The following is a 15,566-nucleotide window of genomic DNA, read 5'->3' as shown; positions in this document are numbered from 1 at the left end:
GAATTCAGTCATAAATGTTTGGTCATCCCTATCAGAGATGGCATAGGGACAAGTTACCTATCTAGAATTGTCCCATACCCCTATCCCCCATAAGCAGGGCTGATCAACTGAATCCCTACACCCCACCCCGCCCCTGCCCATAGTCATCCAGATCCCTGGCCACTGATGTAGCTGGCCCTGCCCACTCAGACAGGCTCCACAAGGGCAAGTACAACCCCTCCGCATTCTTCTTAAGACTCCTGCCATCTCCGTCCCCTTCTGACTCAACGTTGCTGCTTCTGGGTGCTTCCTGCCTCACCCTGTCATCCTCACCCTCTCACTGTCCTCACTATCAGCCTAGCTGGTGCCCAATACATCAGAGATCTGTGCCACCTGGGCGTTGCTGATGTCATGGGCCCACCAGTAAGGGGTTGTAGAAGAAAGTGTTATCAATACAACTACGACTGCTACTACTACTACTACTAATAATAATAATAATAATAATAATAACGAACTTCCATGGGATATTATCAACACAACTACTACTAATAATAATGTTGAACTTCCATTGGATATTATCAATACTACTACTAATAATTAACTTTCGTTGAATCCCCTTACACCTCACATCAATCCTATGTAAGCTAGTTTTCATTATCCTCATTTTACTGATGAACAAAATGAAATTGGTGAAGCTTAGTAACTTGTTCAGACTGTAAATGACTGACAGGGTTTTGGCCCCAACTCGGTCTGATTCCAGAGTGGTGTGGTTAATTACCAAAGTTCCTCTATGAATGGATTAATGGGTTGGGGTGAAAAACTAATGAGAGGAGCACATATTCCCTGAGTTCAGTGGGCAAAGTAGGGACCCAAGGCTGGTGAACTGAGGCATGTTCATTGTTCATAATCTCTGGTACCATTTTTCAGGAGTAAAAACCAATCCATAACCTTAGATACATACACTATTCGAGACACAAAACCCAGCAAGTTCTGGTTCTAGAAGGCAGGGTTCTCAAAGCAATTCCAGACAAAAGCACCACAACCCCAGGTGACTCTCCACCTTGCTTTATTTATGATTTATGATTTATGAATTTATGAATGATTTATTTATGAATTTATGGTTCTCGTTCTCTCACTTCCCACCCGGCCTGTATAAAAGCCCCTCTCCCGATGGGCCCTTCAGCCCCTCTTTTCTCTGGAATGGCAAAGGGCTGCCTCTTGGGGAGCAGCCTCAAAGAACAGGTGGTGGTGGGTAACAGTGAAAGGAAATGGGCCCAAGGAGGTCCTGGATCTAAAAGAAGTTTATCTGGAAGGGTTGGAAGGGAGAAGGAGCTAGAGGCACAGGGAGAGGGAAATTCCAAGAATCGAGATGTTCTCGACTCCTAGGCCAACTCACTTATGAGAATTTGATGATGAAAGAGGGTGTTGTACCAGAAATGTCAAAAGAAAAAAAGATCATTTTTCACTACAAGAGCTGACCCTGTTTTCTGATTTTTTCCAGACACCTTTTATGTATCAACTTCACACTACAGAAAAGCTAATATCAAGAAAAATCTTACTTTTTGCCTGTCTCTAAAGGAGAACTCTGTCCCTTCTATGATAGAGTCAAAGAGCCAAAACATCTCTCACGGCAATTGAAAGAAAGAGATTGGGAAAGAAATGTTCCCTGTCCTGATGCCTGGGTGGCACAGTCGGCTAAGCGTCTGCCTTCGACTCGGGTCTTAGTCCCAGGGTCCTGGGATGGAGCCCCACATCAGGCTCCCTGGTCAGTGGGGAGCCTGCTTCCCCCTCTGTCTGCCTTTCCCCTTGCTTGTGCTTGTGCGCTCTCTCACTCTGACAAATAAATAAATAAATAAAATCTTAAAAGAAATGTTCCCTGTCCTCCCAGTTCAGGGAAATGAGAAGCCTGAATGCTAAGGCTGAAAACCCAAACTTCGGCAAAGACTGCCTGATCTTTCCTTCTTCCCTTCACAAAGTAGCCCGATTACCTGATAAATTCTCTTTTGCATTTCTGAAAAAGAACATCAAAGAACCGAACTCACTGCACAATGAGGATCCATTCACCTCCCTCAAGGAATAGGTTGGTTCCTGTTTCACTTTGGAGTCAGCTGCAAATTCCAGGTACTTCCTCTATACCTCTAAATACACAGAAAAACTATGGGAGTAAGGAAAGATCAAGGAAAAGAAAAAAAATTTCAATTCAGATTTCAAAATACCAGTGTGAATCTCAATACATTAGGAGACAGTATGCGAATGGGAGTGGACAGACCCTCTTTGACAACAGAACTCTAACCCTCAGCTCTACAGCAATTGGCCCGGAATCAGGACGTGTTCAATGACTGCCAGCTTTTCTATTTTTGTCTCCACTTCCAACCCAAGACCAACCAGAGAAAGCCAACTATGCCCTTCAAACCAAGCTCACAGGATGACCCACCTCCAGCTTCCCACACCAACTCTAGTCAGTCACACTTGAAGCCCTCCCCCTTCTTCACCATCAGCTTAGCCACTCCTCTGCCTGCCTTTGAGTCACTGCCAAATGCAAGTGATGGTGTCTGACTCCTTTGCTAGAGCAAACTCTGAATAAACAGCTCCTGTTTGTTCTTATCTGAGTGGTCTTCATGATGAGGTCTTCTCTAAAAGCGATTTTATATTTCTTTCTGTATGACCGTACATAAACTTTGTTTAAACAAAAAGCCTGATTTGTGGCTCACCGAGCACACATTGTACACCTTTGTGAATGGGTAGCCTGAAGGAAACCATCTTGTCCTTAAGATCTCAATCAATGCTCCCACTCCCTGCATTCCTTGACATTAAAATCTGTGATTCCTGCTTAAATCATAATCTATTGTCTTTTGAGCACTTACAAGTTGTAAAAAGATATATAACCATAAAAACTGTTCTTTCCCTGGAGCACTTTCTTCCCTGTGAAGAGCATGTTTCCCAGGCATCTATCTTGGGCTCAAATAAAATTCTTTCTTTCTTTTTGAGATTCTAAAAGGTTTATTCATTTTGTATCAACATTTGTGTGTTTCTTTTTGCTTTTTAAAAATATTTTATTTATTTATTTATTTGAGAGAGATTGGGGGAGAGAGCACAAGCAGGGGGAACAGCAGATGGAGAGAGAGAAGCAGGCTCCTAGCAATCCCGATGAGATGCGGGGCTCTATCCCAGGACCCTGGGATCATGACATGAGCTGAAGGTAGACGCTTAACCAACTGAGCCACCTGGATGCCTAACATTTGTGTATTTCAATAAAGAATAGCAAATAAGAACCTATCTTCTCCCTGTACCATGCTGTCTTCACCCTACAAGCACATGGGCTTTGTTTTCAGTGTCCTCTATCCCTTTAAAGTGTATGTTATTTGGGCTATAAGAAATAGCATGTGGGGGAGCCTGAGGGCTCAGTCAGTTTAGTGTCTGCCTTGAGCTCAGGTCATGATCCCAGTATCCTGGGATCAAGCCCTGCATTGGGATCCCTGCTCTGAGGGAACCTGCTTCTCCCTCTCCCTCTCCTTTCCCCTCTCCCTCTGCTGCTCCCTCTGCTTGTGCGCGCTCTCTCTCTCTCTCTCTCTCTCTCTCAAATAAAATATTTTTTTAAAAAGGTAGAGTGTGGTTAATTATAAGGTTCTAGGGAAATAAATTTCTGGGAAGGGATGATCTCAGGGCCTGTGGGTTTGTTGCTTTCCTAAACATGCCCAACCTCACCCGGGTGCTTCTGTTTCTCAAGATACAGCCAGGCTATACTGGTTATTGTGCCACCAGGAGGAGGATGCAAAAGCTCTATAGTAAGGGATGTGTGTGGATGGTGAATTCTGGGGACACTGATCCAGCTGTGGGTACACTGAGAGAGGTTCAGTGGGGTCTGGGGCCCAAGAGGTATAGCAAATCCCTGACAATGAGTCCCCAGCAGAGGAGGAGGGGGCAACAGCTGTGAACAGGTGGGAGGAACCAGTAACAAAGAATCAGGAGAAGCTGCTTCTTCTAGGAAGCCTGAAGGCAGAGAGCAGGGCCCTCATGAAGTATCTGGGTTTAGGTCCAAAGCAAAGCAAGTTCCTGATACTAAAGTGCTGTGTGGGTGGTGGCCAGGCAGGCAATAAGAATAGGGACCAGGAGTCAGGTACAAATTTAGGAGCAAGGGATGTTGGAGGTGAGTATCAGTTTTATTTCTAGGTTGCATATATAACAGATTCAACGCTTAAAGTCTAGGGGATCCTCACCCACTCAGAAATTGTCATCTGTACTAGGAAAGCCTGGTAAAAATGTGGGGTCTGGAAGTTGGTGCCTCCTTTTGTTCCGTTGTTGGTCTTTACCCTTGTACCCTTTAGAAAGGCGAGCCCGGGTTTGGGGAGGTGGTGTGTAGGGATAGGTTGGCTGGGTTATGGACATTGGGGAAGGTATGTGCTATGGTGAGTGCTGTGAAATGTGTAAGCTTGATGATTCACAGACCTGTACCCCCAGAGCAAATAATACACTATATGTTAATAATTTTAAAAAAGGGGTTGGCTGGGTGGCTCATGGGTTAAAGCTTCTGCCTTAGGCAAGATCTCAGGGTCCTGGGATCGCACTCTGCTCAGCAAGGAGCCCGCTTCCCCCTCTCTCTCTGCCTGCCTCTCTGCCTACTTGTGATCTCTCTCTCTCTCTGTCAAATAAGTAAATAAAATCTTTAAAAATAATAATAATAATAATAAAGGCAAGCCCTGTTTGTGTCATCTTAAGACTAAAGCCAACAGTTCACTGAAATACTGCGCCTTTTTCTTATAATTCAGTGAGCTACACAATTATTGTCTAATTGAAAATCTTGATATTTACAAAATTAGCTTACTCACTTGATTCATCTGCTGCTCTAGAGTCCCAAACAACATGACAAATATATAAAGTTAAAGTGATTGGATGAATAGCAAGATTTAACAATTCAGTTGCTTTTTACTTTGACTATACCCCAAAAAGAATATATAATCAAAATTACTTTTTGGTTGCAAAGTTTTCAAGCATTCTCCATTTTATATGATTATGTAAGTACTTAACTAATTTTAATGTGTTTTATTTGCATTTACTCTCATTTTGGAAGCTCTAGCAACTGACAGTTCCTGTTTGACAGTGGCATTTAGCCCTTGATGTGTGTTGTAAGGGGTCCCTCAACTTCATTAAGCTGCCTTGAAGTCATTCAGAATAGGTTCAGATGAGAACATTAATATCCTTAGTCTGACACTGGCTGGCAAATTGACTGGACCTAACTCTGAAGGGACCATGTCTGATACATTGCAATAAATATATATTTATTCTTGAAGGACCATGCTTGATAAAGATGCAGGGCCCCAATCTTATCTACTATGTAAGCCTGCCACTTTGCAGCTTCCATGGCCTATACATAAGCAGTTGGCTTTCCTAGTCCTGCAGAGGTTAAAAAAAAAAAAAAGAAGAAGAAGAAGAAGAAGAAGGGGGTGGATTTGCAGTGAACTTAGACTGCAGGCTACAGACCAGCACCTTCCTTAGCAAAGCAGTGTTTCCCTCCATCTTTGCTTGCCATCTGGCGAGAGCTGGTCTGAGTCTATGCTTCTCTTGAAGGATTTTGCTGACCGAGCCAGGAAGTAATTAGTACACACCAACATTATGAAATTTACCTTTCCTTTCCTCTCCTCTGCAGCCTTCGGTAATATGTGGGCTATGACCACAGTTTCAGAAAGTGGATCAGGGGCCAGGATCTGCTTTGGGGTTATGTAAAGAATAGAGCAGTTTTCTCTTCCCAAATTTCCAAGGAAGAGGCACAGGCTGTCCCGTGCAGTGGCTGTGCCCAAGGCCCATTTTTATTCATTGCCCTTCCGGCACCACCTGTTTTACTTGTCGGGTCAGAAAATGGGTTTTGTGCATGTCAGGAGATAGAGTAGAAGAGTGGTGGGTGGCAGGAGCTCCCTGGGCCTTTACAGCACTGTCCCTTCCCTTTGTGCCACCATAAGAAAGGAGGTGCCCAAAGGCATATCAATGGTGTATCAGGGTACCACAGCTTGGGGTGTGGTAAACCGTCCCTGCTGGATAAGGAGATGCAGGTGGCTCCATACTGTGCATGTCTCTCCCTTTTCTCCACCTTTGCTTTCTTTCATATCTACAAAGGAAACTCATTATGACCACTCACAGACAGACAGCAGAGCCTAGACTAAACTTGTCCAGAACCTAAACAGACCTTGAGCCGACTAGTACCTACTCTTTCTTATGATCTTGCTCAAGTGTCTCTTCCCCAAAGAAGCCCTTCTGAAGGGTGCCTGCATGGCTTAATGGGTTAAGCCTCTGCTTTCGGCTCAGGTCATGGTCTCAGGGTCCTGGGATCGTGCCCCACATCGGGCTCTCTGCTCAGCAAGGAGCCTGCTTCCCCCTCTCTCTCTGCCTGCCTCTCTGCCTACTTGTGATTTTTCTCTCTGTCAAATAAATACATAAAATCTTAAAAAAAAATAAGCCCTGGGATGCCTGGGTGGCTCAGTTGGTTGGACGACTGCCTTCGGCTCAGGTCATGATCCTGGAGTTCTGGGATCGAGTCCCGCATCGGGCTCCCAGCTCCACGGGGAGTCTGCTTCTCCCTCTGACCTTCTCCTTGCTCATGCTCTCTCTCACTGTCTCTCTCTCAAATAAATAAATAAAATCTTTAAAAAAAAAAAAAAACTTTAAAAAAAAAAAAATAAGCCCTTTTGATTTCCTGATTGGGTTACAACCCACGCCCATCATGCATTGGGCACCTCTTCTCCATTCATACTTGCTGTTGGTGTGATTAATGTCTATCTCCCCACCAGACCATGAGCTACTTGAGGAAAGAGTCTGCATCTGAGTCTGCTCAGCTTTCCTCCTTGTCACCTAACACAGAGCCTGGCACAAACCCTTCTGTAATGAGTGAGTCAGCTAGCAGGGGGCTCAGCAAGCCAACCCACACTATGCAAGCTCTGTGCAAGTAAGCATCTCTCAGTCACTGTCTTCTGCTGGGTACATTGCTGCTGGGAACTGTGCACAGTCACCAGATGAGCCATGCAATGGATTTTCTCCATGGTTCAAGCTCATGTCCCCTGGAGTGGAACAATCCCTAGGGACGCACGTTTCAGCCCAGATTGAATGCTAGTGCAGTTGGCTGCTGGCACCCACTCACTCAGAAATGGTTCTCAATCACAAAAGCACATTACTGTTTTCTAATGAAATATATGGGAGGAAGCAGTGTTTCTCAAAGTGTGGATCAGAAAGAAATACTTGAATCAGAATTACTTAAGGCTTTTTAACAAGGGAGCTAGATTCCTGAGTTATATCTCAGAATGCCTAGATCAGAATCTCAGGGGTGAACCCTGAGAATCTGTATTTTTTTCCAGCTTTATTGAGATATGATTGAAATATAAATAAGCTTCAGGCATACAACCTGTTGGTTTGATGCATTTATATACCCCACAATGATTATCACATAGCATTAGCTAATGCCTCCATACCATCACATAATTATTTTGTATAGTAAGAACATTTAAAATACACTCTTTTAGCAACTTCCAAGTATACAGTACAGTATTATCAGCTAGAATCACCATGCTGTGCATCAGATCCCCAGAATTTGTTAATCTTACAACTGGAAGTTTGTATCCTTTGACAAATATCTCCCCATTTCCCCTGCCCCCAGCCCCTGGTAACCACCAGTCTACATTGTCTCTCTGAGTTTAGCTTTTTTAGTTTCAACATAAAAAAAGGTAACATACAGTATTTCTCATTCTCTGTCTGACTTTTTTTCACATAGCCCAATACCCTCAAGATTCATCAGAAGCTTCCCAGGTGATTCTTTTTTTCTTTTTTTTAAAGATTGTATTTTATTTATTGATTTGTCAGAGAGAGAGAGCACAAGCACGGGGAGCGGCAGGCAGAGGGAGAAGCAGGCTCCCCGCTGAGCAGGGAGCCCAATGCAGGACTCGGTCCCATGACCCTGGGATCAAGACCTGAGCTGAAGGCAGACATCCAACCAACTGAGCCACCCAGGTGTCCCTTCCCAGATGATTCCTAAGAACAGTCACTTTTTAGCCCTCAGGGACAGGGCAAATCGCTCTGTACTAGAGTCAGAACATCTGGAAGTCTGCCACTTACAATCTGGGTGACTGGTCAAGTTACTCGTCTCTGAGTCTGTTTACTCATCTATGAAATGAGCATAATAATCCTCACCCTGCGCTCCTCACAGCATTATGTTGATTATTGATGTGACAATCACCCCATGCATTATGACCATTACCTCAAACACCAGAAATCACCATGAGGGACTGCCAAACGGTTCCTCCCGCACACTCCGCAAAGAGAACCTAGCCTGTCCTGCCGCCTTGGGCCAACTGACCTCTGATCCTTCCTTGAGCTCCTGTGTGGAGCTGCCCTGACAAACCTCCTTCTGCAAGAGGGTTGTGGGGAAGTAACAGGGAGTTGTCAACAGCTCTGGGTGTCTTGGTTAGGTGGAATCTAGAATGTATTTTCCTACCGAAAATTGCCAAGACAAACTAAGCTAAGTAAAAACAAACAAACAAAACCACTAAAACAGCTAATGTTACTTTTGCGGAGTAAAATAGTGTAGACTTTTGTGACCATCTTGCATTGCAGCCGTCTAATGGAAATTGTACTTCAAGTACCAGACTGACTCAAGGGTAAATGTCTAGAGGCTGCCAAAAGTCTCTGGTCTCCTACCCTCTACAGCAGGAGTTGGCAAACTTTCTGTTAAGGGATATATTGTAAATATTCCAGGCTTTGCAGATCAAGAAACCACATGCTCTATGGTTATGGTTTGAAGGCAGCCATAGATGACCAATGAGCATGACTATGTTAGCAAACTACACGAAACAGACTGTGAGCTGGATTTTTGCCCACAGGCTATAGTTTGTCAACCAGTTCTTGCTCTAAAATGAAGATCTGAAAAGTGGCTGCAGTGGTGTGCTGGAATAAGCTTATATCAGCTTGCAAGAGCCAACGGCTAGCATCTCTTCCCAAATCCATGCTCAATGACTTCATGTTGGCAGTCTGAAGTCAGCCATGCTGGGAATCATCACACCATGAAAACTGGCAAGAGCTACATATCAGAGCTCCCTCCCACTCCCCCATTTCCAGAGAACTGGTTGTCAAACATTTGCCAGCACATCGCTAGGTGCGTGTCTGTGGGGACGGGGGTGGAGCGTGGTGGTTGGGTGAACCAGACAGTCCACTGGAATGTGGGAAGGAACCACTAAATGTCGGTTCTATTTTATTTAGTCCTTCTGGATTTTCTAATTTTGTGCAAGTTTCATAATGTATAACACCCACATTTCAAAGATGTAGATCCTCAGTTTTGTTTAATTGATTGGGGTAACTGGGATCCAAAACGCTTAGAGTATACCACTCCTAAAGCTGTCATCTCTGTATAGGTTAACTCAATGCCAAGCAGAGTACAAGATGGATAGAGGTCTTCTTCTATCCCCAAGATAGCCTAGCTCTTGCCTTCACCTGCCTCACCCTGCACCAGGATCCTGAATGGGAGTAGGAGTGGCCAACTGTGAAATGAATCTCTGGTTGGGGTGCTCCTGTTCTTGCTACAGATTAAATTCCCTGAGACTGCCCTTTTACAAGCAATCCTTTCTAGCCCACAGGTGAGAGTCCCAGCCCCAAGCCTCCACCTGCCTATGACCTCAAACATCACAGCCCACTGAAGATTTCTCCCACCCAGATTTTCTGCCTTGCTCTGAACAAGCAATTTAACATGGGTTATCCATTTTCAGATAGGTTTAATCCAAGGTCCCATCACTTACTGATTTAGGACCTAGGAAATGCTACTAAATCTCTCTAAATCTTCTTATCTGTGAAAAGGGGCTAATAATAGCACCTACCTGGCAGACGTGTTGGGAAGATCAAAATGCTTACTCAAGTGACTAACATTTAGCCAGGTATCTGAGCCATAGAAAAGACCCAGAACATGTTATTCTTTAGTCTTCTTAACCCTCTTTCCTGTAGCCTATCAATGGGGGCAACATGGCATCAGCAATGCCTGGGGCGGGACAGCTCCTTGCACTGCTGGGCCAGTGGAAGAGAAATAAGGCAGGGGTGAGAAATAAGGCAGGAAGGACCTAGGAGCGAAGCACCATACACTGGAAATCCCCTGATGGGTGACAGTTTAGGGCCATGGATGCCTGGGCCCCAGAGCCCTGAGATTCTGATTGGTCTGGGGAGACACCTACACATGCTCTGTAAGTTGCATTTCCATCACTGCATTGGGCCATTTGCCTCTTGAATATTTCTGGAATCTGTCCTTCTTTTACTTCGGTTTCCCTCCTGTCACGCTGACTTGGGCCTCCCATCATGGTGCCCTGAGGCTCCCGTGGTATCCTCTTAGTGGGATCAGTTCACATCACATCATTCCTGACCTCGTATGTGTTCTTCAGAGTTTCTTCCCAAAGCCACAGCAGAGGTGTAAGTGGCTTTCACATGCTGGTAATTATTTTCTCTAGGGAGTCCACTCCCAAACAACAGTGGGAGCTGCAATGGCAGCAGCCATAGTGCCTGACACGACCTCCCTCACAGAGCATCCCAGTGTGTAACTGCCAGTTTACCAGGGAGGAAGGAAGCCTGCTGTAGACCTGGGACTCAGGCTGAGGTCTCCAGACTCTGCCTTTGCAGGGGTGGTGACAGGGAGCCTTACACCTGACTTGGGCAGACAGATGTTACAGTGCCTTTCTACCTGTGTCACTTGGGGCAGGTGCCCTCATTTGCTGCACTTGAATTTTCTTAAGATCATCAGGAGATTATCTAGTAACCTGTGAGAAACTTCTAGATCTGTGAGGGCTGCCAAGGCACTACTGTGTGAGCTTCCTGTGCGCCCTCTGCTGGCCAAGTTCTGTTTTTCATAAATTATGTGAGGAGGTCCCCGTTGCCAGCTAGCGGCATGGCAAAGGTCAGAAGGAGGACATGGAAGTTTCCCGGGTTCATAACCTTTCTTCTGCTGTGCCATTTGGCAGATATGTGTTACCTCGCCTCTCTGGAAAGGCAGAGGCCCACCCAGGGTTCATCTTTCTTACTGACCCTCCTGAGATTCACTTCCACAAAGGAAAAGCCTTAGCCTCATCACAGTATCCTTAGGTATCCCCCCGTCTCTGATCCTCTGACTCCCCAAAGAGAACATAGTGGCATCACCCTCATCCCCACTCTCACAAATCTCCACCCTCATCAGTTCAACCAGGGGCCTTACGTGAATAGGGAGAACTCATTTTGGGGAGGTTCATGTTTGGCTCCGAAAGGCTTCTGGTGAAGTCTGGAATCAGAGACAGTGAGGTTAGCACATACAATTGAGATTTTCCAGGGATTTAGGAACATCAGGGCCCACTTAATGTTTTACTTCTTTTTTGTATGTTTTGAGAAACACTAAAGCAGAGAGACAGTAATGACATAAAAAATAGCTTTCCTGGGGGTGCCTGGCTGACTCAGTCATTTAAGCCTGATTTCAGCTCAGGTCATGAACTCAAGGTTGTGAGATGGAGCCCCACGTCAGGCTCTGCGCTGACCATGAAACCTGCCTAAGATTCTTTCTTTCCCTCTTCCACTGGCCCTTCCTCCAACCTCTGTCTCTGTCTCTCTTTCTCTCTCTCTAAAAAAACAAAATAAAACTTTACTGGTCAAAAATGGTGGAAATGGAAATGAAATAGAGCTAACTTGGTTTCTGAATGCAGAACTTCCTTACTTGCAACAAATACATGTGTTGCATTAATTCAGGGGTATAGTATATACATTGCCCACATTAATCTGAGACTTATCTGGAGGCTTCTACCTGATAAAACATTAAGTTTGATAATTGCCTGCATGAAATCCCTGGCCATAATCCAAACAAACTTTGCACATTGAGAGCACATAGCACCTAAGGAAGAAGAAAATTCAAAACTTGTGCTCTGGGGGCACCTGGGTGGCTCAGTGGGTTAAAGCCTCTGCCTTCGGCTCAGGTCATGATCCCAGAGTCCTGGGATCGAGCCCCGCATCGGGCTCTCTGCTCGGCGGGGAGCCTGCTTCCTCCTCTCTCTCTCTGCCTGCCTCTCTGCCTACTTGTGATTTCTGTCTGTCAAATAAATAAATAAAATCTTTAAAAAAAAAAGAAAAAACTTGTGCTCTGGTATGAAGGTTCTACACAGTATTGCTAACTACATGTCTGATCGAGGCAATTCCGCCTCTCACCCCTCTGAGCCTCGTTTTCCCTGTCTGTCCCTCCAGCTCTGACCATCTATGCTTCTAAGAAGCAGGAGGACTGGACCTTGGTGAGTAGGAATGGGGAAAGTTGGAGCTGCCCCAGGCCAGGTTCAGACAGAGCTTCTCAAGAACTGTGTTGGAATCAGAAGAAGACTCTTCCCTTTCTACACATGCCACCTACAAAGAGGCAGAATTAGGACATGGCCTCAATGTCACCATTTGGAGTTCCCCAGGGTTGGGTAATTACAATGTCTACTGCTTATGCCTTCCTGGTGTGCACTCCCTGCTGCCTAAGGGACAGAATGTGTGCGGCGGCCATCACATGACCCATGTTCCAGGAGCAGGGCTAGTTCTAAACCTGTCTGTTGGCAGATCCACATTTGCCAGACAAATGTCCTATTTTTAGTTTGGGAACACTGTCACATATGAGTTGAAGGCTCAGGGGTTGGGCTTCCGTCATGTTATAGGCCTCTCCATTCACACTCCATGCATTAGACAGTCATTTGAGTTAAAAGCCTCTTCTTTTCATTCCCCTTGAGCCAACACCCAAGTGCCTTCCTCCGCGGGGCCCTCAGAAGCCCTAAGCTGGTGTCATTTTCCCACCCCAGACTCAGACAAGCCCTTTCACTGCAGGGCGTTCACCTCTGCTTGAGCAGGCTGGGAAGACAGAAATGCATTTGGATGATCCAGAACCATCCAGTTGGTCAGGACTTCAAAGCCCCAGATCTGTGGGTGAAGGTGATCTGTTTACCTACTACTACCTAATATACCTAGGCACCCATGGCAAAGCTTCATTTTCCCTTCAAGGATTTCTCTCATCTAATTCATTTACTAGGGAAGTTCTCAAAGGTCATTTACCATGCAAGTCAACAGGAAGGAACAGATCTGCATGCAAACTTGCAAGGTCCTTCTTTAGGGGTTATTTTTGGCCCTGGTATGCATGTTTGCAAAAATCTTACCTTCTGAGCAGCACTGGGGCTCATCTCTTCCCAGGTCTTCAGACTCCGTTTTCACACCTAAGTCCTTCAAAAATGACATTTTTAACACAATGAAATGACTCAGCAAGGGCCTGGGATGAAAGACAGGACCTGAGTAGACAAGAAGGAGATCAGTTATGGCACTTCTGACCCCAGGAAACCTTGCTGGACTTCCCTAGTGCTGATTATCCATCATCCTTGTTCTCTGCTTAGAAATGTTTGCTGTGTCCAGGAAGTCTTTGTAAGACTTGACCATGCTTCTTCTATCACTCTTTCTTTGATTTTTGCCCTTCAAAGCAATGTTTCCAAACTGTGGGTCATGATATGATTTTTATGGATCTTGACAACATTTGATAAAAATGTAATCAAGAGTTCAAAGTGTATTATTGCTCTAGTTCTGGGGCTATCAAACTACAGCCCACAGGTCAAAATCTGTCCCACTGCCTATTTTTTTAAATAAAGTTTTATTGGAACACAACCATGTCCTTTTTTATACATTGTTTATGGCTGCTTTCTGCCTTTAACAGCCGAGATGAGTATTTGAAAGACAGATCATCTGGTCAGCAAAGCATAAAATGCTGACTGTCCTTAATACCCATCACCAGATAGGTATTAAGGAGGGCATGGATTGTATGGAACACTGGGTGTTACACTCAAACAATGAATCATGGAACACTACATCAAAAACCAATGATGTACTGTATGGTGACTAACATAACACACACACAAAAATACTGACTGTCCCAACATTTACAGGAAAAGTTTGCAGACCCTCTGCTATAGTCTAATCTTTGCAAAGAAAGTCAGTTTCTTTGAAGCCTCTTAGCAAACTAAGCCTCCAAAGGTCCCAGAAGGCTCAACTCTTAATATCTTGGGGAAAAGATAACACAGGAGCTCTTCACTGCGAGGGCTTAGAGGAGAGAGATTTCCAAACACCCCTCAATTCTGCAGGGCACATCTCACTCAGTTCACAAAGAACTTTCCCCAACATTATTTCAGGACATCAGAGCAAGGGAAGTGAGGGAAGAATTGTTATTCCCATTTAACAGATGAAAAACCCGAAGGTAAGTGCTCAAGGATCACACCACTTTTAGTTTGCAGAGATGGGCAGTCTGTGTGGAAACCCAATCCTTTGAGAAGGGCTTAGGAGTGAGACAAAGGGAACTAGATGCTTTTGCAAAAATTAAAAATGACATGAGAGGGCTCCAGGACTCAGCAGCAAAAACAATGAAAGACAGGGGAGTGGCTCTCGGAGGCAGGGACACCTGATAGATCTTTAAGGGCATGGATAGCCACTATCTGAGTTTCACTTATTTGTTATTTGGTTCTCCCCCAAACCTACAAAGTGCAACTGCTTTTGCAGTTTGGGGATACATCAAGGGACACAGGGAATTAGTGGCATCTGAGAAGGCAGAGAATTTCACAGCCACATGATATCAGAATAAGAAACATGTGGCAGAAATAAATGTAGGTACCCAGATACATGAAGACAATGGTGGTCCTGACGGAGGACAGAATGATACCTACAGACTGAGGTACTTGGGATGTCCCTGTGAGCTGCTATGGAATTTGCCACCAGCATCAAAATAAACGCAGGTGGCTTCCAGAGAGTTAGTTCCCTAGAGAAGTAGTGCATTCAGCCGTCTAAGTCGGATCTCTTTTCACCTAAGAACACTCAAAATACGGAGGCTTCCAAAATCTCTTTTCTGAACACCAGTACTTTCTAGATTCTGAAATCAGTCTTCTCTAGAATCTGGAAATCAGAGATAGCGTTATCAGGGTTTACAGGTCTCCAAAGCTCAGTGTCTGCCTAGCCCTCCAGCAATGCTTTGCCTGTCAGCAGAAGCGCTCCTGGAAGACAACAGGCTGCTCTTGGGGCTGAGAGCAGGCAGTCTGGGCAGGAATCAGAGACAATATTTAGAGATTCAGAAAATCCACAGGAGTCATGCTTCTGGGAAAAAAGGCAGGGCCAGACCCTGCTCTGCTTCCCTATCTATGTCAGTTGGCCTCTTCAGCGCAAGTCAGTACCCCTTACCTGAGCCAGGGATCCCCACGCACTGTGGTTCCTGGAGCTCGGCTTGTCTTCTCCCTTTGGGATCTCTGATGTGGAGGGGCCAGGTCTGGTCCTTACTTTGAAGAATCAGTTTGGGAGTGTGCATGCAAACGTAACAGCAGCATTCCTTTACCCAGTAATAAATAGCGTCTTGGGTTATTAGGCGTTACGTCATCATCCATTGCCTGCCATTTTCCACACCGAGGGAACAAACAAATTCCTGGGGAGTAGTGTCACTCTGCCAAGAACTGTGCCACATCCATTGAACACATTTCAAGGCACTTGAAATAGGCTGTGTGGCTGCCAGTCCAGTTCGACAGTGAAGGTATAGGAAAGGCACATGAATAGAAGGAAAGGGGAGACACAGGGTG

The 15,566-nt window shown here is 45.2% G+C and overlaps 1 protein-coding gene across 1 annotated transcript in view; it reads right to left on the bottom strand.

Annotated features, from left to right (window-relative positions):
* Window positions 1-15,293, bottom strand: part of LOC111158494 (interleukin-36 gamma-like) — a 42,346-nt gene extending 27,053 nt beyond the window's left edge. Inside the window, exons 1-3 of the mRNA XM_022520550.1 lie at window positions 15,178-15,293; window positions 13,125-13,253; window positions 11,180-11,242 (exon numbers count right to left, since the gene is read on the bottom strand). Coding sequence (XP_022376258.1) covers window positions 11,180-11,242; window positions 13,125-13,203 — 142 coding nt within the window. The 5' untranslated portion in view covers window positions 13,204-13,253; window positions 15,178-15,293. The remainder of the gene's footprint in view (window positions 1-11,179; window positions 11,243-13,124; window positions 13,254-15,177) is intronic.
* Window positions 15,294-15,566: the final 273 nt, after the last annotated feature.

This window comes from Enhydra lutris, unplaced genomic scaffold (genome assembly GCF_002288905.1).
Source record: "Enhydra lutris kenyoni isolate GAN:26980312 unplaced genomic scaffold, ASM228890v2 scaffoldscaffold59, whole genome shotgun sequence".
Classification (NCBI taxonomy): Eukaryota; Metazoa; Chordata; class Mammalia; order Carnivora; family Mustelidae; genus Enhydra; species Enhydra lutris.
This window is presented reverse-complemented; position numbering and strand designations above follow the sequence as displayed.